Below are 26,669 nucleotides of genomic sequence, written 5' to 3' on the forward strand. Positions count from 1 at the left end.
CAGGATATTCCTCCAAGATGTCAGTCAACAACATCTCTCCAAATATACTCCGACAGTAATGGGCCATCTTGGCTTGCTGGCGAGGACTGAAACAGAAACCATGAGTGTACAATACTCTCTAAATGGCAATATACAAACTTCAACAATTACTTGTATTCTATTGATTTGCAACTTCATATCACTCCATGTCACTTCATGTTACATGATCCCTTCATGTAGTTTCTTACTACTTCATATTTTAATCTGTTTAACAACCCTCCTTTCCAATCTTCACTATTTCAATACATATCAGATATGAACACATTATCATGTGCTTTGGAGTTGTTTCATTATACACAGCACTTAAACTGCCGTGTGCATTATCAGTCTTTGCTCCTGTTGATTATTCTGGGGTGGAATGGAAGCTGTATAGATAAAAAAAGTTGTCAGAACTCACGTGCAATGGTTTTCGAAGGAGAGAATTACTGGATAGTCCGAGGTTTTGAAGGCACTCTCTGCGATAGCCTCTATCACATCCTGTTAACATCAAGCAATATTACTGACTGACTGACTGAGTTTAGTTTTACGCCGCTTTTAGCAATATTCCAGCAATATCACAGCGGGGGACACCAGAAATGGGCTTAACACATTGTGCCCATGTTGGGAATCGAACCCGGGTCTTCGGCGTGATGAGCCAACGCTTTAACCACTAGGCTACCCCACCGCCCTCAAGCAATATGGGTCATGGTGCTGAATCTGCACACGCCAGAACAACAGTTGCATTTCTTCAAGCACCTGAAATCTACCTTGGTCCACACAAACAAAGCAATGAGATTGGTGCTCATACACCCTGATACTATGGGCATGCTTGTCATGCGACTGGTTTTTACCAAGACTACTACTTATGTATATGTTTTAAACATAATATTTAATGTTGACAACTACTTGAACAAAATTCCTGTTTGTAATTTTTAAACAATTAAATCAGTTCTCACTTAGAAAAGTACTTTTGCACATGTGTAATGATCTCTTTGATTGGTGCTTAAATTTGATTATATGATTGTGACTGACTCTTTGATTGGTGAAACTGAGAATGCTACTTTTACACATATGTAAGAAGTCATTTCATTGATGCTGCTTAATTTTACTTGTTTGTAACAAGCTCTTTGGTAAAACCTACAATACTACTTTTACACATTTGTTACAAGCCTGAATGGTGTTTACTTTGAATGGTACTTCTGTACACATGGTAAAGCCATGAGTGATAACTGGTTCTTCATCTTGTCCACGGCCATCCCAGCAGTCCAGTTCAATACATCGACACCCACTGAGCAGCACCTGGCGATAGATCTCCACCGAGGACTTACCAGTGAACTGGTGACCTACAATCCAACAACACAAGGTATGTGAAATTATTGTGACAAATCCTATATGGCCTACCTGTGAGATACTGGTATTGTGACCACTCCTGTGAGATACAGGTATTGTGACCACTCCTGTGAGATACTGGTATTGTGACCACTCCTGTGAGATACAGGTATTGTGACCACTCCTGTGAGATACTGGTATTGTGACCACTCCTGTGAGATACTGGTATTGTGACCACTCCTGTGAGATACAGGTATTGTGACCACTCCTGTGAGATACTGGTATTGTGACCACTCCTGTGAGATACTGGTATTGTGACCACTCCTGTGAGATACAGGTATTGTGACCACTCCTGTGAGATACAGGTATTGTGACCACTCCTGTGAGATACTGGTATTGTGACCACTCCTGTGAGATACTGGTATTGTGACCACTCCTGTGAGATACTGGTATTGTGACCACTCCTGTGAGATACTGGTATTGTGACCACTCCTGTGAGATACTGGTATTGTGACCACTCCTGTGAGATACTGGTATTGTGACCACTCCTGTGAGATACTGGTATTGTGACCACTCCTGTGAGATACTGGTATTGTGACCACTCCTGTGAGATGCTGGTATTGTGACCACTTATGTGTGACCTACCTGTGAGACACTGGTATTGAGACATAGAGATTACTAAACGAGTGTCTAGTTGTTCCAAACGTATTTAACGAGCAAAAGCTTATGTGTGACCTACCTGTGAGATACTGGTATTGAGACATAGAGATTACTAAGAGAATGTCTGTCACGAGTACAGTAATCTGTTTCTTACACACCATAAAATCGCAGCATTTTATGGTCGAATAGATTCAAATTTCATATTTTCTCATCGTAGCTGCGCAATGATACACAACACAATGTTTATGAATGAGTGACGTCACTTGGCTGCCTAATCACTACTCATCCCCATAGTGACCCTCCACAAAAAGGTTTCTTCCACCTCTTCACATCATCAAGGCAATAGTGATAATGAAAACTAGATAAGATCACAGAATATTAATTCAACCCTCTAAAACGATGATGTTACCATGCAAATGTGGATGATTTTAATTCTTGCAAGCGTAAAATATTTGAGCGTGTGACATCATCGTTATCACTTGGTGGTTGTCGTCATCGAAAGATTGTTTTGGATATCTATGCACATTGGGGATCTGTACTTGTGTACCAGTTGACGTTCAATGTTCACCCATCGACCGGAGCCAAAACTTTTGAGTGTGCGTAATTAGATGCACCCAGTGTGCTTGAATGTGACATTGCTGAGGTTACGTTCACTATCAATGGGGGACTCTTCTTCTTCGCCACATCCTTCTCGTTTTCCCGAGCCAGAAACTGCCACTTGGAATGTAATGGAATTTACGGAGTTTTCAGTATGAAATGTGAGTTGATTACATCCTGTATGTTATCAAGACATAAACTTTGCATTATCATGCGTCAGAGGAATATCTTGAGCAATGACTTATGTGTAGATCAACCGTTCCTGTACATGTTCGACTGAATAGAAAGGACGTGTGCCGCCATTTGCACTCATGAAGCCTTGCAAACGTTCTATGTTGTACATTGTTTCACCATGGAGTAGTCACATATGTGTGATACCAGTTTTCTCACATGGGTTTCTCACCCACGGGTGTGGAAGAATACTTTGTATGGCCTGCTTGTGAGATACTGGTATTGAGACTACTTTGTATGGCCTACTTGTGAGATACAAGTATTGAGACAAACTCTGTATCGCCTACCTGTGAGATAAGTGTTATGTGAGGAGTTGATGAAGTAATGAGACAAAGGTTGGTCCATATCCTCACTGAGATCCAGCTTCTCAGGAGGAACAAGGTTGTTATCATCGCTCATCAGGAACTTGAGGAACCCTTCCTGTGACAGGTGCCCTGGAACAAAGTGAGATAAATACCATATATCATCCCAATAACAAACATGTCCAAGCTTACTATCTGGCAACACAAACTGTAATGACTATGAACTAGAAGGACATACATAGTAACTTACATATTCAGAACATGTAATTATTCTGTTTGAATGTCAAACTAGACTTAAAAATTATGATTAAAAATATTCTGAAAGAACTGTTACTTTTGGAAAAAAATTAACCTGAAAGCAGTATAAAAAGTTCAATGATAAAACAATATGTTGCTGTTTGTTTATTGTATCCCCCAGTGCCCAATACCAATACTGTTAGCTGATGTGCCTAACTGTGAAAACATTCTGAAATATACTTGTGTGTAGGGGACATGGACACACGGACACAACATCAAATGTCTTACCAGTCCACATAAGTAGAAAACAATTCAAGAATTTGTTCAATTAAAATCAAAACAACATACACACACAAAAATAACAGAACACGTTTGCCATGCATAGTTGCACGATTGCCGCATACAAAGTAACAGAGGAACGAACTTCGAACTAATAACACATAAATGAGTTATGAAAGTATTTTATGACAGATCAATAATTCAAGTTCTTTTGGCTGATCACCAAGATAATTTGTCAGTCATCTTTGTGTATATATTCTGTCCTTCAAGCTCCTATGTACATGTTAGTTTATGCCAGAATAATTCAGGATTGGCCATGGTCACACTGATAAACATGGTCATCCATTTCCTAACTACAAGACCTTTCAAGCTACAGGCTTGAGTCATCAAGGCAGTCCAGAGGGTGATGGCATGGGCATTGTCCAGCTGGTGGCACTGTGACCACTAGGTCTTCAACTTGCTGATTCTTTGACAAGGTTAGAGTATGTGTTATATCCCTAAACTTTCACATCCTAGGTCATGTAGGTGCATAAGCCTTGGTTTTACATCTTTGGTGCAACAGATTCAAACCATTCAAGCCTAGGGTTTATATCCTTGGTGGATCAGTGAACCATTCAAGCCTAGGGTTTATATCCTTGGTGGATCAGTGAACCATTCAAGCCTAGGGTTTATATCCTTGGTGGATCAGTGAACCAATCAAGCCTATGGTTTATATCCTTGGTGGATCAGTGAACCATTCAAGCCTAGGGTTTATATCCTTGGTACATCAGAGAACCATTCAAGCCTAGGGTTTATATCCTTGGTGGATCAGTGAACCATTCAAGCCTAGGGTTTATATCCTTGCTACATCAGTGAACCATTCAAGACTAGGGTTTATATCCTTGGTGGATCAGTGAACCATTCAAGCCTAGGTTTTATATCCTTGGTACATCAGTGAACCATTCAAGCCTAGGGTTTATATCCTTGGTGGATCAGTGAACCATTCAAGCCTAGGCTTTATATCATTGGTGCATCAGTGAACCATTCAAGCCTAGGCTTTATATCATTGGTGCATCAGTGAACCATTCAAGCCTAGGGTTTATATCCTTGGTGGATCAGTGAACCATTCAAGCCTAGGGTTTATAATCTTGGTGGATCAGTGAACCATTCAAGCCTAGGGTTTATATCCTTGGTGGATCAGTGAACCATTCAAGCCTAGGGTTTATATCCTTGGTGGATCAGTGAACCATTCAAGCCTAGGGTTTATATGGTTGGTACATCAGTGAACCATTCAAGCCTAGGGTTTATATCCTTGGTGGATCAGTGAACCATTCAAGCCTAGGGTTTATATCCTTGGTACATCAGTGAACCATTCAAGCCTAGGGTTTATATCCTTGGTGGATCGGTGAACCATTCAAGCCTAGGGTTTATATCCTTGCTACATCAGTGAACCATTCAAGCCTAGGGTTTAACCATTCAAGCCTATCCTTGGTGGATCAGTGAACCATTCAAGCCTAGGGTTTATATCCTTGGTGGATCAGTGAACCATTCAAGCCTAGGGTTTATATCCTTGGTGGATCAGTGAACCATTCAAGCCTAGGGTTTATATCCTTGGTGGATCAGTGAACCATTCAAGCCTAGGGTTTATATCCTTGGTACATCAGTGAACCATTCAAGCCTAGGGTTTATATCCTTGGTGGATCAGTGAACCATTCAAGCCTAGGGTTTATATCCTTGGTACATCAGAGAACCATTCAAGCCTAGGCTTTATATCCTTGGTGGATCAGTGAACCATTCAAGATATCCTTGGTGGATCAGTGAACCATTCAAGCCTAGGGTTTATATCCTTGGTACATCAGTGAACCATTCAAGCCTAGGGTTTATATCCTTGGTACATCAGTGAACCATTCAAGCCTAGGGTTTATATCCTTGGTGGATCAGTGAACCATTCAAGCCTAGGGTTTATATCCTTGGTGCATCAGTGAACCATTCAAGCCTAGGGTTTATATCCTTGGTGGATCAGTGAACCATTCAAGCCTAGGGTTTATATCCTTGGTGGATCAGTGAACCATTCAAGCCTAGGGTTTATATCCTTGGTACATCAGTGAACCATTCAAGCCTAGGATTTATATCCTTGGTGGATCAGTGAACCATTCAAGCCTAGGGTTTATATCCTTGGTGCATCAGTGAACCATTCAAGCCTAGGGTTTATATCCTTGGTGGATCAGTGAACCATTCAAGCCTAGGGTTTATATCCTTGGTGGATCAGTGAACCATTCAAGCCTAGGGTTTATATCCTTGGTGCATCAATAAATCATGCCTAATGTCAGGTACATGTATTGTCCACTGTAGTTATTTCATCACATATAAAACAAGCTGCATTAAAATTCAAGTGTTTCTTTGTGCAGAATGAAAATAAGATAATCATATTTGAGATGATTTGTAGAAACAAATGAAAAACAAAAAAAACTATATGAGAAGGTCAAGGTATTTGTCCCGACCTGAAATACAGTAAAACCAAACACTGGGAGGAGGACTATATCATGTCACAGGACCACTAAAAAAAAAAACAGTACTAGTAAATAAATATTTTGTCTACAAGCTAATGAGGTGTTGTGTCCAAAACACCATGCAACACAAGCTAGGAAAACAAGGTAAAACCAGCCCAATGGTGTGGCGTTTTTCTTCAGATCCCAAACATAACAGAAAATGTTGCTGTTGATTGTTTATAGTTTTGTAAACATTGATTTCATATTTAGCTCTCAAGCCTTGTAATATTTATAAAATATTTCGGTTTAATATTTCTTCATTTCACCTTCATTGAACTGGTTTTCAAATTATTTATCAATTTCTGAAATCAAACTTAAAAGTCTACATTCCCAGGTATACACGGGTTCCATTCTTACCTTCCTCTGTAAACACAAGTAAAAGTTGAAATTATTAAATAGATATTATTTCACATCAAATTCTGGGCCATAGTTTTCATACAAGAATTATGAAAATATATTCCTCTCATGTAATAAAAGTATGGATTATTATTGCCAAAACACATAAAAAAAACCAAAAAACACACATTAAGGACACATCCTTGAAAATCTTAGCCACAAACATCTTAATTGCACAGATGACTTCTACCTAATGGCAACAAAGTCTTCACTTTATGAATGTGTAACATTTATAACATAGTAATTTTATCCATAAAACATCTGGTTGATGTAATAACAGATGGATACGTTACATCAAAATGCTGACAGTTTTCATCTTTAACCATGCATGCAGAATTTAATCAAGACAGTTGAACACTTAGACTGGAAGATTTAGACTGAAAGCTTGTCAAATACAAGTCACAAACAGTCACGGAGATGAGACACTGAGAAATTACTACCACATTATACATACACACATAAATGTCATAATGACATACATAAAATAGTATTCATATTCTGAAAAACATCACGTAAACAGTGCCATTTGACAGGAGTTACTTCCCTTTGTACAGGAATGCCATCCATTATGTGGACAACACACAGATCAACATATTAAAGGTAATGATCTAAAAGAATATGTAATACCATTATATCTACGGCAATGATTGTATGTAGAAGTAGTTTTAACATAGAGTGGGTCCCCATTACAGTCATTCAGGAGTAAGGAGACAATACAGCCAGGCAGTACGCCTAGGTATGTTCATAATCCAGCCAATATTATCAGTTCCCAAAATATACATCATATTGTATGAATTTGTTCCTTATCCATAAATAACCTGTTGATAAATCCATTACAAAGACATTCCTACTCAAATTTCAAACTACAAGATTATACTTCCAGTTATTTCTTAAATCTTTGAATAGGAGATGTACTTAGAGAACAAAGCAACCTACCTTTCTGTGCCATCCCAGTTTTGGTTTCATACTGATCTATGAGTTCCTGAGCCCGTGCTACCGTGTAGAATGGGTAGAGGATCTCATTGAGCCGCGGATCTCGCTGGTGTTTGTTGAGGAACTCCGTAAACTGCTCCACTGTCAGGTATGGCTTCTTTTTGGCCCCCCTACATCACACACCAATACTATTAGGCATAATTGAGTGCCATTGTAAAATAGGTATCAAGTACAGAAGTAACATAATGTTCTGTCGCAGGTACACCATACATATACATTGAATCCATTGATTAGTGGATCCTGTATGAAGGTAAGGGACACAACTGTAAATTGATATGCCCATGGTTACTGATGTTCTGCATCAAAACAATTAATCAAATATATCACACCATTACTAATTTCCTACAGTCTCAAAACATTCACTATTTACTTAACATATGACACAAATCATGAACAACATTTGAATCTTACATTTCTTCAAAAACCTTGACAACTTCTGTCCTTCCAACAAGCTGGTGATGGAAGTTGAAGAAATTGTCAAATGTGAATTTGTTGGGGTCAACTGTGCCATTCTGAAAAGAACAAACAGTATCATGTTAACATCAGAGAGATACAACAGGTTCCTTCTATTCTTGTGAACATATAGAATTTTTACACATCATTCACACACAAATGTTAACTGTTATTTCATATTTCTATCGGGCGTTGGGGTAGCCTAGTGGTTAAAAGCGTTGGCTCGTCACGCCGAAGACTCGGGTTCGAATCCCCACATGGGTACAATTTGTGAAGCCCATTTCTGGTGTCCCCCGCCGTGATGTTGCTGGAATATTGCTTAAAGCGGCGTAAAACCAAATTTAGTCAGTCAGTCAGTCAGTCAGTCAGTCAGTCAGTCAGTCAGTCATATTTCTATCATATAATATGTTTATCCCAGTCATATAAAGGCTAAACACTCTTGTTCTTATTACTTTGTTCAAAAATTACTATGTGTGAAAAGCAGTGTTCTTTAAGGGCCAAAGTTAAGTTTCAGAAAGATTTATCATTTCCACTCAGCCCAACTGTCCTATAGTTTTGGTAACAATCTGAAAACCAACTGTTTGAAAAGGGACCTTTAATGTGTCTCCTGCTGATCAGCTAAACTATTGATCCAAAGATTCCTCCAGACTCAAGCTCTGCACTGTTACCATACCCCACTCCGTCTCCAACCACACCAAACCCTACATAAAATTTAAAATGTCCTTTGTTAAGATTACCCATGGACATTTGCCCTTCCTAACTTCCTAGTTTTCGTCATTTTATATATTTCTTATAAGTTCAACCTAGATAAACCTTAAAGGAATAGTCTTTAAAAATGCTCAACCTTTTTTGTCAATACATCAACTACAGTTAGATGTGGCTCAAGTGCTCGATACATTACTGAAGTAACACCACACAGGACAGAGAGATATTGATCCATTAAAACTCCACCACAAACCCATTTCCTTATTACTTCTTCTTCAGAAGGCTGCCTTCAATAACTACTGCATTCATGCACAATTTACGATAAGCAGTAACAGAATACATGCGACAACTAATACATCAATTCACCGAGGATTTGTGGACTTAACAAGGGTACAAATGTGATATTGTTCTCATATATTCTTGCCACATGAACACCCTGACATAGCATTCCACTCTAGTCAAATCACCATGGTTAAATCATCTTCAAGATTTAATGATGCATATAAACCTTTGTCGTGGATTTAATCTATGTTTTCCTAATAACAACTGCAACCCCCCTACAACCAAGAAATGCGATACTCAAATCTGCAATATATCTTCAGTTGGGAAGTCGTATAACAAGAAATGGTAAACTTATGCCACAAAAAATAACGACATCCTGACCATTGAGCCCTTCTTGTTATTGACAGGCAAATCAATATCACGTACACAAGACAACTAATTACATCGGACACACATGGCACCTTTGATGCCAGTGTTTTGGTTATCAGTTGCCAGGGAAGTAGTTTCCAGTTTTCTGAAAGCCTTTCGCGAAATGCTAGCTGCATAAACTGCACAATATCCTGTTCATTATGGAGAGCAATGGCATGCATCCCTTAGTTCCAACAACCTTTCTGGCAAAATGTAGCCTTTTTTAGCCATTTGGCCTCACACAAATATCTTCCCGACAACTGCTTAGGTTTATTTCTGAATGTACATGGGGAGGTTGCAAAGAAGGTAAACATCTTGAGTGACTCATATTGATCTAATAAGCTCCTTTCAGAGTTTGTCAATGTTTCTTTTGGTTTCTATACCTTATTTAGACCAAGACACATATAAATTCCTAAGGATAAATCAGTTTCATAACAAACATGTTTTCAAAAACAGCCAGCTAAAGACTTGTAATGTTTACAAATACATACATTCAGAATGTCTTCAGTCACTGTATTTAATCAACTGGAAGAATAATTACCCCTTCTTGTGGAGACACAGTTGATATTTTTGTTAAAATGTAATCAAAGATCTTTTTCGACATTAGAGACAAGTTATGAATTTAAGATTTACCCATCAACCCTTTTAGTGTTTGATAAGGTTCAAATTTTATCATTTATCAAAAGAATAGCTTTCTGCCTTTTAACTTTGATTTAACGATGAGTTCAGTTACAGACCAGCATGTTAGCAGAAGAAGAAATCCCCTAGTGAGGTAGGAGAGGGATGTTGACTACTTCCTTGTATTGCTGGAGTAGACTTAGGCAACAGTCACACACTTACACTTACTGAAAACTCTGTGTGTGCCTCGGGCTACTGGTAGTGTATGCCTAACATTGCTTCCTTCCCCTTTGTGTTAACACCTGGTGTCATGACAGTATAACTGTCACCACTATTTTGCCTATACCGCTCAATGGACTCTTATTTGGCATATAATAGAGATAATCTGGCATTGACGCTTCCTCCTCATGGTGATGACAAAGGATATGCCTTGGACATTAACTGAATTCTGGGATGGATATGAGAATGAAGCAGCCATGTTTAAAATAACTCAAGATGAAAGTGGCTAGACTTGTAGCACTGGAGAATTACAATCCAAACAACAAATATCTCTGGTGTAACACACCTCTAACAGCATGTCAGCTGCATACCCTGTGAGGTAGGACCTAGACATATTGAAGCCAAAGCATTGGTGCTGGCTGCAGACCAGTGTGTATACAACCATGGCATATAGTGGTGAATCAGGGACTCAAACACCACTAGGGGCCACTCAAACATCGCTAGGGGCCATAACTATTCAGGGTCTCCCTGCAGACATTGCTCCTCTGCAGACATAGCTCTATGACATTTGCTAGTGGATGTTAAGGAATGTTGCAGACCGTCTGCTTTTGGCATATTACACTGACCAGACCTGATCGAAGACCACAAGGCAGTTCTCCCCTATATATAAAATACATAAATAATTAACTTGACAATGAAAACTTGGTAGCATAGGCTGTAGCAATAATTGCAATAATATGCAATATAATAATAATAATAATAATAATGTGTCCATTTATATAGCGCCAAACTCCACACTAGGTATGCTCATAGCGCTAACAATCAAGGCCATTTTATATACTGGGACCGAATGAACTCTCATCAGACACTACATAAGATGCTGCCCAACAACCATGCCACAACAAGCTCATGGCAACCAAACCCAACTTTACATCAAATTATCAATTTATCTTAATGTCTACCTTGTTAATTAAGAGCAACCTTGGACAAAGGCCCTATTCCAGAAAACTAAATGGACAAATTTCAAAATTTCACGCCAAGGGTTTGATAAATTCCAACACAGTGTACACTGTCAAGAACACAAAAACAATGAGATCATAAAAAATGTTGTGAAGACATGACTTACCTAACTTAGGATTTTGTTTCATCTATTTTCCTGTAGTACAATTCAACTTGAACTTAAACTAAAAGTGTAAGAATTTCAATGAACAATATTTTAGAATCCCAACTACTTGATCTCAGTTAACACCCAATTTCAGAATCTGAATAAATCCTGAGTTTGGATCTCCACCTCAAACTACAAGCCGGTCATCTTGCCAAGATGCACATTTTATTGTGATGAGGTCATTGAATCCTGTTCACTACCAAATCCTAATTGGTGGTGTTGGTCAGTTGGTCCCCCAGGATCCCAAATGGGCGTTGCGTCCCAACTGGTGCTAACCCAGGTGTGGTGACATGGCTGCTGGCCACAGACTTGTTTTCATCTGCTACACAAAGCTTCTTATGGCTGAATCAATTGGCTGGTTCGATTAATATAACAAGGCCTGACACACCCATAAGAAGTTAACAAGGTCCTATCTGGCCACACTTGTGGTGGACATTGATTTTGTAGGAGAGTGTTTCAGTGTTAGGAATTGTGACATTTCTTCCATATCAAATGACATAATATGGAATCTATATTATTGTGTGAATGAGTTTAGTTTTATGCCACTTTTTAGCAATATTCCAGCAATATCATGGTGGGGTACACCAGAAATGGCCTTCACACTCTGTACCCATCTATATTATTGAATACAGTGAAAATGTGGTAATTCTAACACTATGGTCAACTGGTAATTGGCTTTATACCAGACATATTTACCTTGGCAACTGTAGATTGGGACAAAATCAATCAAAAAAGATCCTATACCAGCAGGGAACCCCTTAACTTTGTTATGTGTGGGCCAACACACACTGCTTTGAGCATAGACTTACACATGACACCTACAATAGGCCTAAGGTCAGTCTAAACACAGACTGACATGATAATTTGTCCATCAATGATGAATATTCCACTGATACACTGAACATTAGATTACATAACCACGTATACAGCTTGTAACAGCAGTTGGCAACTCCACAGAAAGATGGCTTTTTAAACCTTAGAGATAAGTTTATATCAAGAAGTATTTTCCAAGATAAATTTGTCTGCAAATACAAACATCCTTCAAGCAAACACACAATTCTCATTATACTGAATTAGTTTAATATAGTTCTCCTGGGAACATATGGGCTGGAATTTTATATTCTGTGTGAAACTGAATTGATGCTTGACTCTGCATCGCTAAAATGTACTTGTGTTTCAGTAAGAGTGTGCTCTGTTTCTAATAAAACCTAGACAGAGTTATACAGTGATTCACTTAATCCGTCAACAATGACATACCAGCCACATCATAGCTGTCAACCCATATAGTCTACCCATACACTCAACCCAAGACTACCCCTCAACTCCTACCCAGACTAGTCCCCTCCTATAGCTTAGACTTCCCACATACTCTACCCAAAACTACCCACACTAGCCATGTCTACCTTGCACTACCCACCTTCACCCTGTACTAACCACAACCACCCTGTATTAAAGAAATCCACTACCCACCTCCTCCCTGCACTACCAACATCTACACTGCACTACCTACGACCACCCTGCACTACCAACATCCACCCTGTACTACTCACATCTACCCTGTATACCCACAACCACCCTGCACTACCTACGACCACCCTGCACTACCCACGACCACCCTGCACTACCCACGACCACCCTGCTCTACCAACATCCTCCGTGCAGTACCTACGACCACCCTGCACTACCCATGACCACCCTGCACAACCAACATCCACCCTATACTACCAAAATCCTCCCTGCACTACCTACGACCACCCTGCACTACCAACATCCACCCTGTACTACCAACATCTACCCTGTATACCCACAACCACCCTGCACTACCAACATCAACCCTCTGTACTACCAACATCCTCCCTGCACTACCTACGACCACCCTGCACTACCAACATCCACCCTGTACTACCAACATATACCCTGTATACCCACAACCACCCTGCACTACCTATGACCACCCTGTACTACCAACATCCTCCCTGCACTACCTACGACCACCCTGCACTACCAACATCCACCCTGTACTACCAACATCTACCCTGTATACCCACAACCACCCTGCACTACCTATGACCACCCTGTACTACCAACATCCTCCCTGCACAACCTACGACCACCCTGCACTACCAACATCTACTCTGTATACCCACAACCACCCTGCACTAACTATGACCACCCTGTACTACCAACATCCTTCCTGCACTACCTACGACCACCCTGCACTACCAACATCCACCCTGTACTACCAACATCCTTCCTGCACTACCTATGACCACCCTGTACTACCAACATCCACCCTGCACTACCTACGACCACCCTGCACTACCAACATCTACCCTGTATACCCACAACCACCCTGCACTACCTATGACCACCCTGTACTACCAACATCCTTCCTGCACTACCTACGACCACACTGCACTACCAACATCCACCCTGTACTACCAACATCCTTCCTGCACTACCTACGACCACCCTGCACTACCAACATCCACCCTGTACTACCAACATCCTTCCTGCACTACCTATGACCACCCTGTACTACCAACATCCACCCTGCACTACCCACATCCACCCTGTACTACCCACCTGAACTACCCACAACCACCCTGTACTAACTACCTGCACTACCCACCTCCACCCTGCACTACCCACGTCCACCATGCACTACCCAAGTCCACCCTGAATTACCCAAGTCCACCCTGTATTACCCACCTTCTCTGTGGGGAATCCTGCAGCTTCCAGGGCCTTCTCTACGCGGCGCCGGTCATCTCGGTTCTGTGCCATCATCTTCAGGATACTAAGAATAAGAGGATGTATGTGATAATGTAGAGCCATTTTACTTAGATTTATCTACACTTAACTAAACTTGGGCCCAATCTCTGAGATATTCAGTAAGGTTCCATTGAACAAATAGAATCACTCATCACAACCAGGTTCAGTTATCCAATGTGGGCATAAACCCCTTTCTGCTGATCACTGCCATGATATGGATGGAATACTGCTGAAGGTGGGGTCACTTGATCCCCTAACAATGTGCTGCTATGTGTAGTCAATGGAAAGAAATATGTACACAGGGTGGAATATCTCAGTTTTCCCATCAAAAGCATATTTGTAAAATAACTGCTAGTGACAAAGCATTCAATACACACATGCATGTTCAGCTACCCTAATGAAGGAATTAAGTGATATTGGCTGGCAGCTTAGAGGTATGCATATCAAAATACCTTTCAGAGAAAGAAAACTATGCTACTGGGCCATTAAAGTTTGGCCTTTTTAGGTAAGTATAGAGCAACTCAAATTTCAAACCAGATTTGCCAGTCCTATATGTTTTCATCTTTTTTCAATTCACTTCAATTCAAAGAAAATTATATTCATATTAATTCAATGTAGTGTTCTTCTATTGCAAAGCTGACCATTGCATTCCTGTTATTGTCGGTGAAATGAAGACAAACATCAGGATAAACCTGATCTTCCTGGGCACAAATCTGTGGCACTATCAACAACTCCCTGACATTTCTGCAGTTTCTCCAATGCAGATATATGTTTGTCTTACTTTTTTGTGGGAATCTTTCCATCCGGGCTCTGGATGAAGCTGATGCGAGTGTATGCCTTTTCAAGGAATGACAACGAGCTGCCATTGATTGCCAGGAGATTGGTTGAGTATTGTAACAGCTCTTCTGCCCATTCCTGCAAACAACAAAAGTAAATTGAGTGAGTTTCGTTAAGACCAGTCATTCAGTTATATCACCTATGTCAACAAAATATGGTTTATATATTGACCACACCTGAGGGAGAATAGCTGCAGGTCAGAGTTTCCACCTTGGTAAAACCCTCCAGCACTACTGCAAGGATCCTTATCAAGGTATATTATGGATTTGAACCCACCAATTGTTCATCAAACAAGAGCAAAATATGCAACAACAAATAAGAGAAAACAAAACAAGAAACACCAAAAGGCGATAAGATTCAAGATGTCACGTTTTACCACATATGATGGCCAGATGGGAATGAACAGATTTTGCCATTTCAGGGAAATTAATATTCACAGATTTTGACTTATTTGGGAACTAACAAAAATGTCTTCTTCATGATTGAACAAGGAGATGACATATCCAAATTTGCAGTTCGCAAATAGCTACTTATACCCGTTTTTGGTTTGTTGCCATGGATACTTTCAGTTCAGTGAAATAAAATATAATGCTGTTCAGTATTTGCAATAACCCAAATCATCAAAATTCACCAGCAATATATGTAGCATGTTTCATTAAAAAATATTTGATAGTATGGGAGCTCTGCTCTGGAATTGAAAAACAGGTTAGCAAACTGATTAATTGCCATGCTGATCATTAGGTCCAGTTTGTCATCCAGCGATATAATAAATACTGTTTATCTTATAAGAGGAATAAACATATCTTGCCTAATGCTGGAAATATTTTTACAATGTTTACCTGCTAAAGAAATTATATTTGCAAAAGAATGAAAAGATGACGTTAGCTATGATTATGTTGATATGAGTAAACTGTAAGATCCTCTCCAGCCCGTCAAGTTTGGTCAATATATACTGGCCTTTGCTATCTAGTCAGAATCACGCTAACACAGTCTAACCTATGAAAACAAATTGATTGTCACTTCACAATCTAACATTCAAGTGTACACAATTGACACAGCTGGATGCTGAAGGAAGCAAAGAAATTCTGCAACTAGCAATATGTGAAGTTGGCAGAAACCAAGCTACTTTATCATATACTGATGATATTGCTGGAAAACCACACAGGCTCTGTCATGACAGAGTTAGAGAATGGATTACTTGCCACATTGTATTTCAATATATCACATTTTGTCAGCTTTATGTGGAAGGGGGCGCCAAAAAATGAGGACAACAGATTTGAGGATCACAATGAGGGTGGAACGGGACTTGAACACAGTGATATATGACCATCTTCACAAAGAGAGGCAATTCAATGGTGAACTACTGGACAGAGGATGACTGGCATCCAGTACATGTTGGAAAGAATACCCAAGCCATTAATACCCATGAACATAGTCAAGAATAAGCACAACTCACCATTTCCGTCTCAAAGCTGAATTTTGTTTCATAATACTAGGTTAGTGTTGCATGCAGTCCTGCAGGGTTTGATGTATCATAATAGTGTTATTGTGTTCCCCACATGGCGGGGAGGTCAAACCATACACAACCATATACTTCCATCTGGAACTCTCCATTTGGGATCCTGGGATACTTTAAATCAGGTTTCAGGAAAATGTTGGAAAAGTATTTCACATGCAAACATAATCATTACCACCCACAAAAGAAAAATGAAATAGTGTGTTACAAGAGCTGTATTGTTACACTTGATATAATACATGGAAACTGCCACTTGGTATACTCTATCAGGGGACTCCTCAGGGCACAAACTCTTGGACATCATATTCCCTTGCTATACTTTGTCTGGAGAACTCTATACACTGTCAGAAAAAAGTATGAGACAATAAACTGAGTAATATCACAGAAACTTTTCTCCCTATAGGAGTAGCTGGTTGTGCATTGACATAATACAGGGACACACCCGAAGCCAATAAATTTATCACAGCACAATTGTTAAATCAGGTGAAATTAAAACTTATCATTGCTAGATTGAAGAAATTACTCAACATAGAGGATTTACAGAAAGTGTGCAAAGGAGTAATAATGTCCACAATGTTAATTTCACTGACATCATATTCACTCATTAACATTAAAACATCAATCATTAACAACCTACAGACCACAATACAATCTGTGCAATAATGCACCCCCCCTTCCAACTCAGTTGTCTGCCAGTCAGAAAACCACTTGTGCACATGACCTAATATGTTTTTGTGTGTTAAAGTTTCCAAAAGAAATATGCTTGATCAGCCAATCAATACCATGGATTCAGTTGCACTTCATTTATATCACAACAGCCAAACCTTTTTATGAAGAAACAAAGAGATTTACTTTAATTCAATCATGGGTTGCAGTCAGTGACTGAGTGTTAATTGAGAGAATATATTGCTTCACCCATCATCACCATCAATCTTGCAGTCATTTCCGGCAGCTTGATATCAACAGGTTATTCTATCAATTCATTAATCAAGTTAAAATGAGTCAATGAATGTTATCTTAAACTGCAGTACACATTCCAACCAACACCTTAGAACAGACATAATCAGGTCTGGCAGTGGCAGACCAGTGTTTGTAGAAATATTCCTCATCAAAGTGACAAACAACATCATCACCTAGTCAGCCAGTCAGACTTAAATTCCCCACAACATGTTTTACCTATTTTGATTAATTCCCACAATTCATCTAACATACATTTCTTGCTTTGTGCCCTTTCTACTTTGATTGTCTGCTCTATTTTGACCGTCTGCCTATACATACCATTCATTGCTGAAAAATTGGGTTTCCAGACATTTTGGATGACACATTAAGCCGATGGCCAGTGGTTCGCATCAAATGAAACGAATTTTTACTTGGATGAATAATTAAAACTGTCTTTCATGTCTGATCACACTGAATAGATTTTTTCCACATGGGTTTTCCACAGTACTAGTATGCAAGCTGCTAGAGCTTGGGCTGTAGGACTTTGGCTGAGAATTTCAAAGGTCAGGGTCATTAATCTTTTCTCACAACCTTATCTCAGATCATTCCCATCAGTCAATAATACGTTGAGCTATAACATTCTCCTTAATAAATCACCCTCTAATAATGAACAAAAGAATTCTTCTCTTTCCAAGAAAGTAGGCACCTAAAGACTTTTCAGTCTTTAACACTTCAGCTATCATGCTTATTCCTCATACGCACCTTCTGCAAGTAAGCCCAACAAAACTTGACAGTAAAATGTTCAATACATATAATGTAAACGAAGACACAAAACTGAATAGTTCCTCTGAAATCTCCCCAATGATACGAATGAGACCTGTCCAAATTATTCAGTGCTGTATTAAATCTTGTATTTAATGTATGCTCATGTCTTCATACATGTACTCTTTTGACAGTTGGTTCAGATGTTAACTTCAAATATGTATCCCACACCACTACAACATTTATCACATAATAAACACCTGCATCAATAATTTGCCTCATCCGATAAGTCAATGAGCTTTACAGATACAGCAGCACGACATCCTTAGTCCCAAAGCCCAATATGTGTCCAGTTGTAGGCAAGGCTGTGACAGTCACACAGGGAGTATGTCTTTAACTGTAAACCTAAACCAGACATCAGGAGAGCACTAAACTATCAAATCCTTAAAATGAAGATTACGAATGAGCTGAGCTGAGAATGAAACCAGGAAGAGCAATCAATCAAACGGCAGACTCATTGAAATTATGCGATGCTCTAGCGGTCTGGTCTCCCACAGAAGGTGGCGATTTAGATGCAGGAACATCTCGGTCAACTCCTGCCAAAGTCTCCTGTGTGTGATCTCAGGTCCCGCCATGATGTGGGTTTTCCCCTCGATTAATCTCCTCCTGTCGCGGCAGACATGACAAACACTGAGGCAGGAAGTACCAACATGATACATTGAGAGTCACATCCACAGTATTGATAATTTCAGCTATTGTTCATACATTATTGTCATTGTCTAAACCTCAAATCAGTCCTGCATCTGCTTATCTTCTGTATAAGGCACAGGAAAAGTATTTTTTCATACATTGTAAATTTACAATGCAGTGCATTTACATTTGCAAGTTTGAATGGTTCTCCTCCTGCCCAATACTCCAGCTGTACTATCATATTCATACACCACAGTCACTCTGACCACATAATGATGGTGGGTTGAATGAGCTGAGCACTACATCAAAACAAAGCATGCCTTAACATCCAAGATAGCACTTTCTTTACACTTCTGTATACACCAGTCAATAATAGCTATATGCAGAAGACATACAGACATTGGTCAAACAAAGCCTTCAACTAACCTATCATTACCCCAACCCTGGCTGATATTTCTCCGTAAAGACCCAACAGACACATCTGTTCAAACATGTATGTAACCTTTACTGCAATACGGACAAAATAAGCAAGACATTATCGATCAGCTTTAAGATGGGCCAGTTTGGGATCATGAAGGTCACTGAATGCACTTCCTTGCTGTGGTAGATGAAACAATGAAACATTTAGTCAAGTCATCAGTTGCAGTGATGCAATGTAAACTGCTGACAGATGGTAAGGCAGGTGGTATAAAGGGGTAGGGCTAGCCTTACAACACACAGATTGCAGCAGTATTTAACAGCAATGGTGCCAACAAATGAGACCAACATTCTTTTTCAAATCATGTTACAGTTCCTGAGTGACTCTTTCCTTGTCAGACACATACGAAAGTGCCTTTGAGCAGGACTCATCTGGATATTGGCGCTATATAAATCTCTATATATTATTATTATTAACAAACCACATATCCTGATCCGGCGATGTAAGAAGCAGATATTGGCAGCTATATTTCACCACTGTCATCTCAGTGAGACATGTCAGTGAGAGATGTCACACAACCAAATAACCATATATACATACACACACACACATGTAAAGGAGAGTCTGTACGTTTTATGGATTATATATATTTGGCAACTGGGGACTATATACATAAAATGCTTACAATCATAATCATGATGTATCTGGGACATGAAGCCATCAATTTATCCTTGGCATGAAAGAAACACAACTCTTTGAATCTGGGACAAGAGTATCCCCTAGAAACAAACATAATATTACTGACCAACTACCAGGTCTAGTAAGACAGTTCACACAGGGACTCATCTAGTGCTATAGAAAGTGAGCCTATGGCAGCGTGCAACAATGTCATTTACCAGAATCATGGCAAACATTAATGGTTGACAAACAACAGCTGCCCCTACAGTTGTTTCAGTGTAATTAAGACAGTGTGACCTATAATTAGGGGGCACACAGTTTTCAAGAACGATCTTGCATACTGCATCTGCCTTGCAACAACTTGACACTGAACAATATAGTTTGGAAGGATCGCTATTGGTACATGGCAACTACCAAACTGTCTTGGTCCTATACCACAAGGCGCTCCAAACATTGAACCTAGGTCTGTGTTAATATAGGATTGGAATGGTGTAGCATTAAAATAACGTTGTGGAGCTAGGCCCTGGTCATGGCATACACAGATTAGTCTTTAGGGATCCATGTCAAATAAGAATGATCTTTGAACTAAGGGAGCAAGTCTGCTTTGTTATTGGTATTGATCGACAAAATCTGCCACAGAAAATTTAATTTAGACTATTACTAGACTACTTTTAGTGAACTACAACTAAAGGTTTCTCCGTCCTTCATAACAGCTTGCAATAGAAGCAAACCAGCTTCCAAAGACAAACAGTCAGGGTCCAGCTGTAAAGGCCCAGCTGATCAAGCCATTGTTACTGAGGCCCAACTACAGAGACCAAGTTACCATGGCAAATTCCTGAGACCCAGCTACTGAGGCCCACCTACTAAGACAAACTTACTGAGGCTCACCTAGTTACCAAGGCAAATTACTGAGACCCAACTACTGAGGCCCACCTACTGAGACAAACTTACTGAGGCTCACCTACTGAGACAAACTTACTAAGGGTCACCTACTGAGACAAACTTACTGAGGTTCACCTACTGAGACAAACTTACTGAGGCTCACCTACTGAGACAAACTTACTAAGGACTCACCTAGTTACCAAGGCAAATTACTGAGACCCAACTACTGAGGCCCACCTACTGAGACAAACTTACTGAGGCTCACCTAGTTACCAAAGTAAATTCCTGAGACCCAACGACTGAGGCCCACCTACTGAGCCGAACTTACTGAGGCTCACCTAATTACCAAGGCAAATTCCTGAGACCCAACGACTGAGGCCCACCTACTGAGCCGAACTTACTGAGGCTCACCTAGTTACCAAAGCAAATTCCTGAGACCCAACGATTGAGGCCCACCTACTGAGACGAACTTACTGAGGCTCACCTAGTTACCAAGGCAAATTCCCGAGACCCACCAGATACTGAGGCCAGGTTAATGACATCCAACAACTGAAGAGGTCAAGTTACTGAGGTCCAGCTACTGAGGGGGCCAAGTTACTGGGATCTAGCTCCTGAAGAGGCCAAGTTACTGACGGAGGTCCAGCTACTGAAGCCAGGTTAATAACATCCAACAACTGAAGAGGCCAAGTTACTGAGGTCCAGCTACTGAGGGGGCCAAGTTACTGGGATCTAGCTCCTGAAAAGGCCAAGTTACTGACGGAGGTCCAGCTACTGAAGCCAGGTTAATTACATCCAACAACTGAAGAGGTCAAGTTACAAGGATCTAGCTCCTGAAGAGGCCAAGTTACTGAGGTCCAGCTACTGAGGACGCCAAGTTACTGGGATCTAGCTACTGAAGAGGCCAAGTTACTGAGGTCTAGCTACGGAAGCCAGGTTAATAACATCCAACAACTGAAGAGGTCAAGTTACTGAGGTCCTGATGTTTCTCAAGCTTAAAATACTGAGGCCAAACAACCGAACCCAGATAATCAGACCCAGTTACTGAGGTCAAACAATTAGGCAAAAAACAAGCCAGTTCTGTTGAAACATATATAAAAGTCCAAGTTGATATGTTTAGTCTGGCTACTGAGCCATCATGCCAATGTCATACACTTCAGTCAGTCAGAATGCTGAACTGTGACGTAGAAATGTACTGTGTTGTAAAGAGTAACAAAATAAACTGTAAGCCTACAAACATCATATGGTCTTACTAATAAAATAAGGACCACACAAGAACTGAGAATTTCATAAAATATCCAGCGACAGTCATGTCCACTGTCTGGGTCAATGAAATATCTCAGTTTATCAAATGACGATCGTTAACCTATAATTAGGTGGTGGTACTCCCTATACGTTTAGGAAGCACCAGTGAGGGGCACTGTATGGCCATAGAGATTGTATCCCAACACCAGACAAATGAGATTGGTCTCCCAAACGCTCAGATGCCAGAATTGAATAATCAATAGACGTCAGCTGTCTCTGTTTTATTCATAAATTATTCTCATCAAAACAAGTAAGGCATCGTTCCTGACGCACAGTGAATTTCTAAATGGGTTAAAATGAAATACAGTGACGAAGATACTTGCACTGTTTCTGTTCTAATCAAAATGAATTCATTCTTATTGAATTATTCTCATGAAAGCAAGTTAGAGATCAGTGCAGCATGAAGCAATCTGAATTCATAACTGAGTTTATGTGAAGGAAACTGCCACCATTAAGACCAGCTCTGTTTCCATGGAGGATGGTTAAGTGAGGAGGGTGTGGGATGAGTGAGTAGAGGTGTCTGATGGATGTCGTGAGTAGAGTTGTATGGAGTGAGGAGAGTTGTATGGAGTGAGGAGAGCTGTATGGAGTGAGGAGAGCGGTATGCTGTGTGCAGCGTGAGGAGAGTTGTATGGAGTGAGGAGAGTTGTATGGAGTGAGGAGAGCTGTATGCTGTGTGTGGCGTGAGGAGAGTTGTATGGAGTGAGGAGAGTTGTATGGAGTGAGGAGAGCTGTATGCTATGTGTGGCATGAGGAGAGTTGTATGGAGTGAGGAGAGCTGTATGGAGTGAGGAGAGTTGTATGGAGTGAGGAGAGTTGTATGGAGTGAGGAGAGTTGTATGCTGTGTGTGCTGGAGGAAAGTTGTATGGAGTGAGGAGAGTTGTATGGAGTGAGGAGAGCTGTATGCTGTGTGTGGCGTGAGGAGAGTTGTATGGAGTGAGGAGAGTCGTATGCTATGTGTGGCGTGAGGAGAGTTGTATGGAGTGAGGAGAGCTGTATGGAGTGAGCAGAGTTGTATGGAGTGAGGAGAGTTGTATGGAGTGAGGAGAGTTGTATGGAGTGAGGAGAGTTGTATGCTGTGTGTGACGGGAGGAAAGTTGTATGGAGTGAGGAGAGTTGTATGGAGTGAGGAGAGCTGTATGTATGCTGTGTGTGGCATGAGGAGAGTTGTATGGAGTGAGGAGAGTCAGTGGTAGTTTATGCTATGTGTGGCGTGAGGAGAGTTGTATGGAGAGAGGAGCTATGGAGTGTATGGAGTGAGGGAGTGTATGGAGTGAGGAGAGCTGTATGGAGTGAGGAGAGTTGTATGGGGGTGAGGAGAGTTGTATGGAGGAGGAGGCTGTATGGAGTAGGGAGCTGTATGCGATGAGCTGTATGAGAGTGGAGGAGAGTTGTATGGAGTGAGGGATTGTATATGTAGAGAAAAAGTGAGAGGAGAGTTATGGAGTGAGGAAACATGAGAGTGCAGAGATACTATGTGTGGCGTGAGGAGTTGTATGGAGTGAGGGAGAGTTGTATGGAGTGAGGAGGAGAGCTGTATGGAGTGAGGAGAGTTGTATGGAGTGAGGAGGAGTGAGGAGGTTGTATGCTGTATGGAGGTGGGAGGAGAGCTGTATGGAGTGAGGAGGAGTGAGAGCTGTATGGAGTGAGGAGAGCTGCATGTGGTGTAGAGAGGAGAAGTCCGTAGCAGCGGAGGAGAGTTGTATGGAGTGAGGAGAGCTGTATGGAGTGAGGAGAGCTGTATGCTGTCTGTGGGCGTGAGGAGAGCTGTATGGAGTGAGGAGAGTCAGTATGCTATGTGTGGCGTGAGGAGAGTTGTATGGAGTGAGGGAGAGCTGTATGGAGGAGAGTTGTATGGGTAAGGAGGAGGTGTACGTATGGAGTGAGGCGTGAGGGAGCTGTATGGAGGAGGAGCGTGGCGGAGGAGAAAGGCTGTATGGAGTAGGGAGAGTTGTATGGAGTGAGGAGAGCTGTATGGAGTGAGGAGAGTTGTATGGAGTGAGGAGACATGCTATGTGTGGACAGGGCGGAGGAGTTGTAGGAGTAGAGAGAGTTGTATGGAGTGAGGACAGCTGTATGCTGTGGAGATTTGTGGGGCTGTGTATGGAGTGAGGAGAGTTGTATGGGAGAGTTGTATGAGGGAGAGTTGCTATAGATGAGGAGAGCTGTGAGGAGTGAGAGAGTTGTATGGAGAGCCGTATAGGGTGAGATCGTACGTATGTGAGGAGAGTGATGTTGTATGTGAGGAAAGTTATGTCGTGAGAGAGATTGTATGGTAGAGGAGCGTCATTATACTTGTGGCGTGAGGAAGGAGAGTTGTATGGAAGTGATGATGAGGAGCTGTATGGAGACGAGCCAGGAGGAGTGTGTATGGAGGTACGGAGAGGAGAGTATGGAGTGAGGAGAGGTATGATGTATGCACTGTACGGAAACGTGGACACCGTACGGAGGAGAGTTGTATGGAGTGAGGAGAGTTGTATGGAGTGAGACACTGGGTATGGATGATGACGCATGTCAGCAAGTGAGGACATTGCAGGCTGATGAGGAGAGCTGTATGATGAGAGCCTGCATACAAAATACGGAGGAGAGCCAGGCGGAGGAGGAGATCGACAAGTGTGCATGATGGAGTGCCAGGTAGCGATGATGACATTGCATGGAGTAGGAGAGCCGCATGGATGAGGATATCGTACGGATGGAGCAGAGCCAGGCTGATGTATAGAGACAATGGAGGAGGAGAGCCTTTCGTATGATGATGAGAGCTGCGGCGCTGTGCGTGATCTGATGAAAGCGTGAGATGATGAAATTGTACGATGAGTGAGAGTCACGTGCAGCTTATGAGACAGGCGGAGTGAGGAGAAACGATATGCATGATGGTTGCAGAAGCGGATGATATTGTACGGAGGAGTTGTAGCTGCATGGATGAGCAGAGTCAGGCTGAGATTGAGGAGAGCTGTACGCCTGAGTGAGATGTACGATAAGGAGAGCCAGTACGCCAAAAACTTATGAAAGCCGTACGGCGATGACATTGCATGGATGATGAGTGCTCGTGACAGTGAGCAATGCGATGAGCCAGGCGGATGAGGAGTCGACATGTGTACATGATGAGCTGTATGATGATGAGCCGTACGGATGAGCGATATGGTACGTGCGTGGCCTGAGTTGCCGTATGATGAGGAGCCAGGGAGCGAGTGATCCGTAGCGGAGATGAGAGGGCATGGATGAGGAGTTCGTACGCCATGCGTACGGATGAAGAGCCGTATGGAGGAGGAGAATACGGAAACGATGAGGCGGTAGCCGTGCGGCCTGATGAGAGCCGCATGGAGGAGGAGAGCCAAGGAACGATGGTGCCGTACCGGAGCGAGGAGGTACCGTGTCGACAGGAGAAGTCGTTATGCACTATGTGAAGCGTGAGGGAAAGTTGTATGGAGTGAGAGCCGCATGGCGTTGTATGGAGTAGCCAGGCGATGAGGAGAGCCGCGTAGGTGATGAGAGATGTTGTATGGAATGAGGAGGAGTATGAGATGCTGTGGCTTATTGGTCTACGCAAGAGATGAGAGTCAGCCGTAGATGATGAGAAGCAAATGATGATGAGCCGCGCTTATTTATGAGCTGCGTTTATGTAGATATCGTGGCTATGGAGGAGGTAAGCTGGTACGCTCTGTGACACTGATGGTTGCATGGATGTAAAGAGCATATGCATGATGAGGAGCCGTACGTGCGAAGAAAGCTGTATGAATGAGGAGAGCCCATGCCAGTTGCATGGAGAGACCGAGGTGCTTATTGGTATTATTGTTTATTTATTAAGACGAGATGAGAGCCGTACGTGATGATGAGAGTCACGATGAGGAGTTGTACGCTCTGAGGAGAGAGCTGTTGCATGATGATGATTGCATGATGAGGAGTTTCTGTACACAAAAATGGAGGAGCCAGCATGATGAGGAGAAATGTCATGCAAAAGGAGATTGCAATGGTAACCGGAGAGCCGCATGGAGGACAGAGCTGTATGGATAGAGGACATTGCTATGGAGGAGGAGAGCTGTAATGGAGGAGGAGAGTCACAAAAGTATTGAGAACTGTATGTGAGTGAGGAGAGTCAGCATGAGTGAGGAGAGCCGTACGTCAAAAGTACGGAGAGCTGTACGATGAGGAGACGTGACAAGGAGCAATAGGTTGCACGGAGAAGATAAGTCTGCATAATAAGGGAGAGCTGTATGAGTGATGAGTTAGTATGTGATGGAAGCTTGCATGCCGAGCTGACGTGATGAAAGCCGTACGGAGGAGGAGAGCTATGGAGTGAGGGAGAGTGTGTATGGAGGAGAGCTACGGTAATGTGAGTGAGGAGATGCATGGAAGGAGATGGAGTGAGACAGTCAAATGGAGGAGAAACTGTGAAGAGTTGTATGGGTGAGGAGGAGCTGTATGGAGTGAAGCAGAGCTGTAGGAAGAATCTGA

The 26,669-nt window shown here is 41.5% G+C and overlaps 1 protein-coding gene across 1 annotated transcript in view; it reads right to left on the reverse strand.

Annotated features, from left to right (window-relative positions):
- The window catches only part of LOC124260840 (1-phosphatidylinositol 4,5-bisphosphate phosphodiesterase classes I and II-like), a 179,800-nt gene that overhangs the window by 30,044 nt on the left and 123,087 nt on the right, over nucleotides 1–26,669 (reverse strand). The window contains exons 5-13 of the mRNA XM_046695160.1: nucleotides 14,974–15,107; nucleotides 14,133–14,217; nucleotides 7,982–8,082; nucleotides 7,514–7,680; nucleotides 6,539–6,544; nucleotides 3,123–3,269; nucleotides 1,204–1,361; nucleotides 437–516; nucleotides 2–86 (exon numbers count right to left, since the gene is read on the reverse strand). Coding sequence (XP_046551116.1) covers nucleotides 2–86; nucleotides 437–516; nucleotides 1,204–1,361; nucleotides 3,123–3,269; nucleotides 6,539–6,544; nucleotides 7,514–7,680; nucleotides 7,982–8,082; nucleotides 14,133–14,217; nucleotides 14,974–15,107 — 963 coding nt within the window. The remainder of the gene's footprint in view (nucleotide 1; nucleotides 87–436; nucleotides 517–1,203; nucleotides 1,362–3,122; nucleotides 3,270–6,538; nucleotides 6,545–7,513; nucleotides 7,681–7,981; nucleotides 8,083–14,132; nucleotides 14,218–14,973; nucleotides 15,108–26,669) is intronic.

The sequence above is a fragment of the Haliotis rubra genome, unplaced genomic scaffold, assembly GCF_003918875.1.
Source record: "Haliotis rubra isolate DU_JTF1 unplaced genomic scaffold, ASM391887v1 Scf78, whole genome shotgun sequence".
In the NCBI taxonomy this organism is placed as follows: Eukaryota; Metazoa; Mollusca; class Gastropoda; order Lepetellida; family Haliotidae; genus Haliotis; species Haliotis rubra.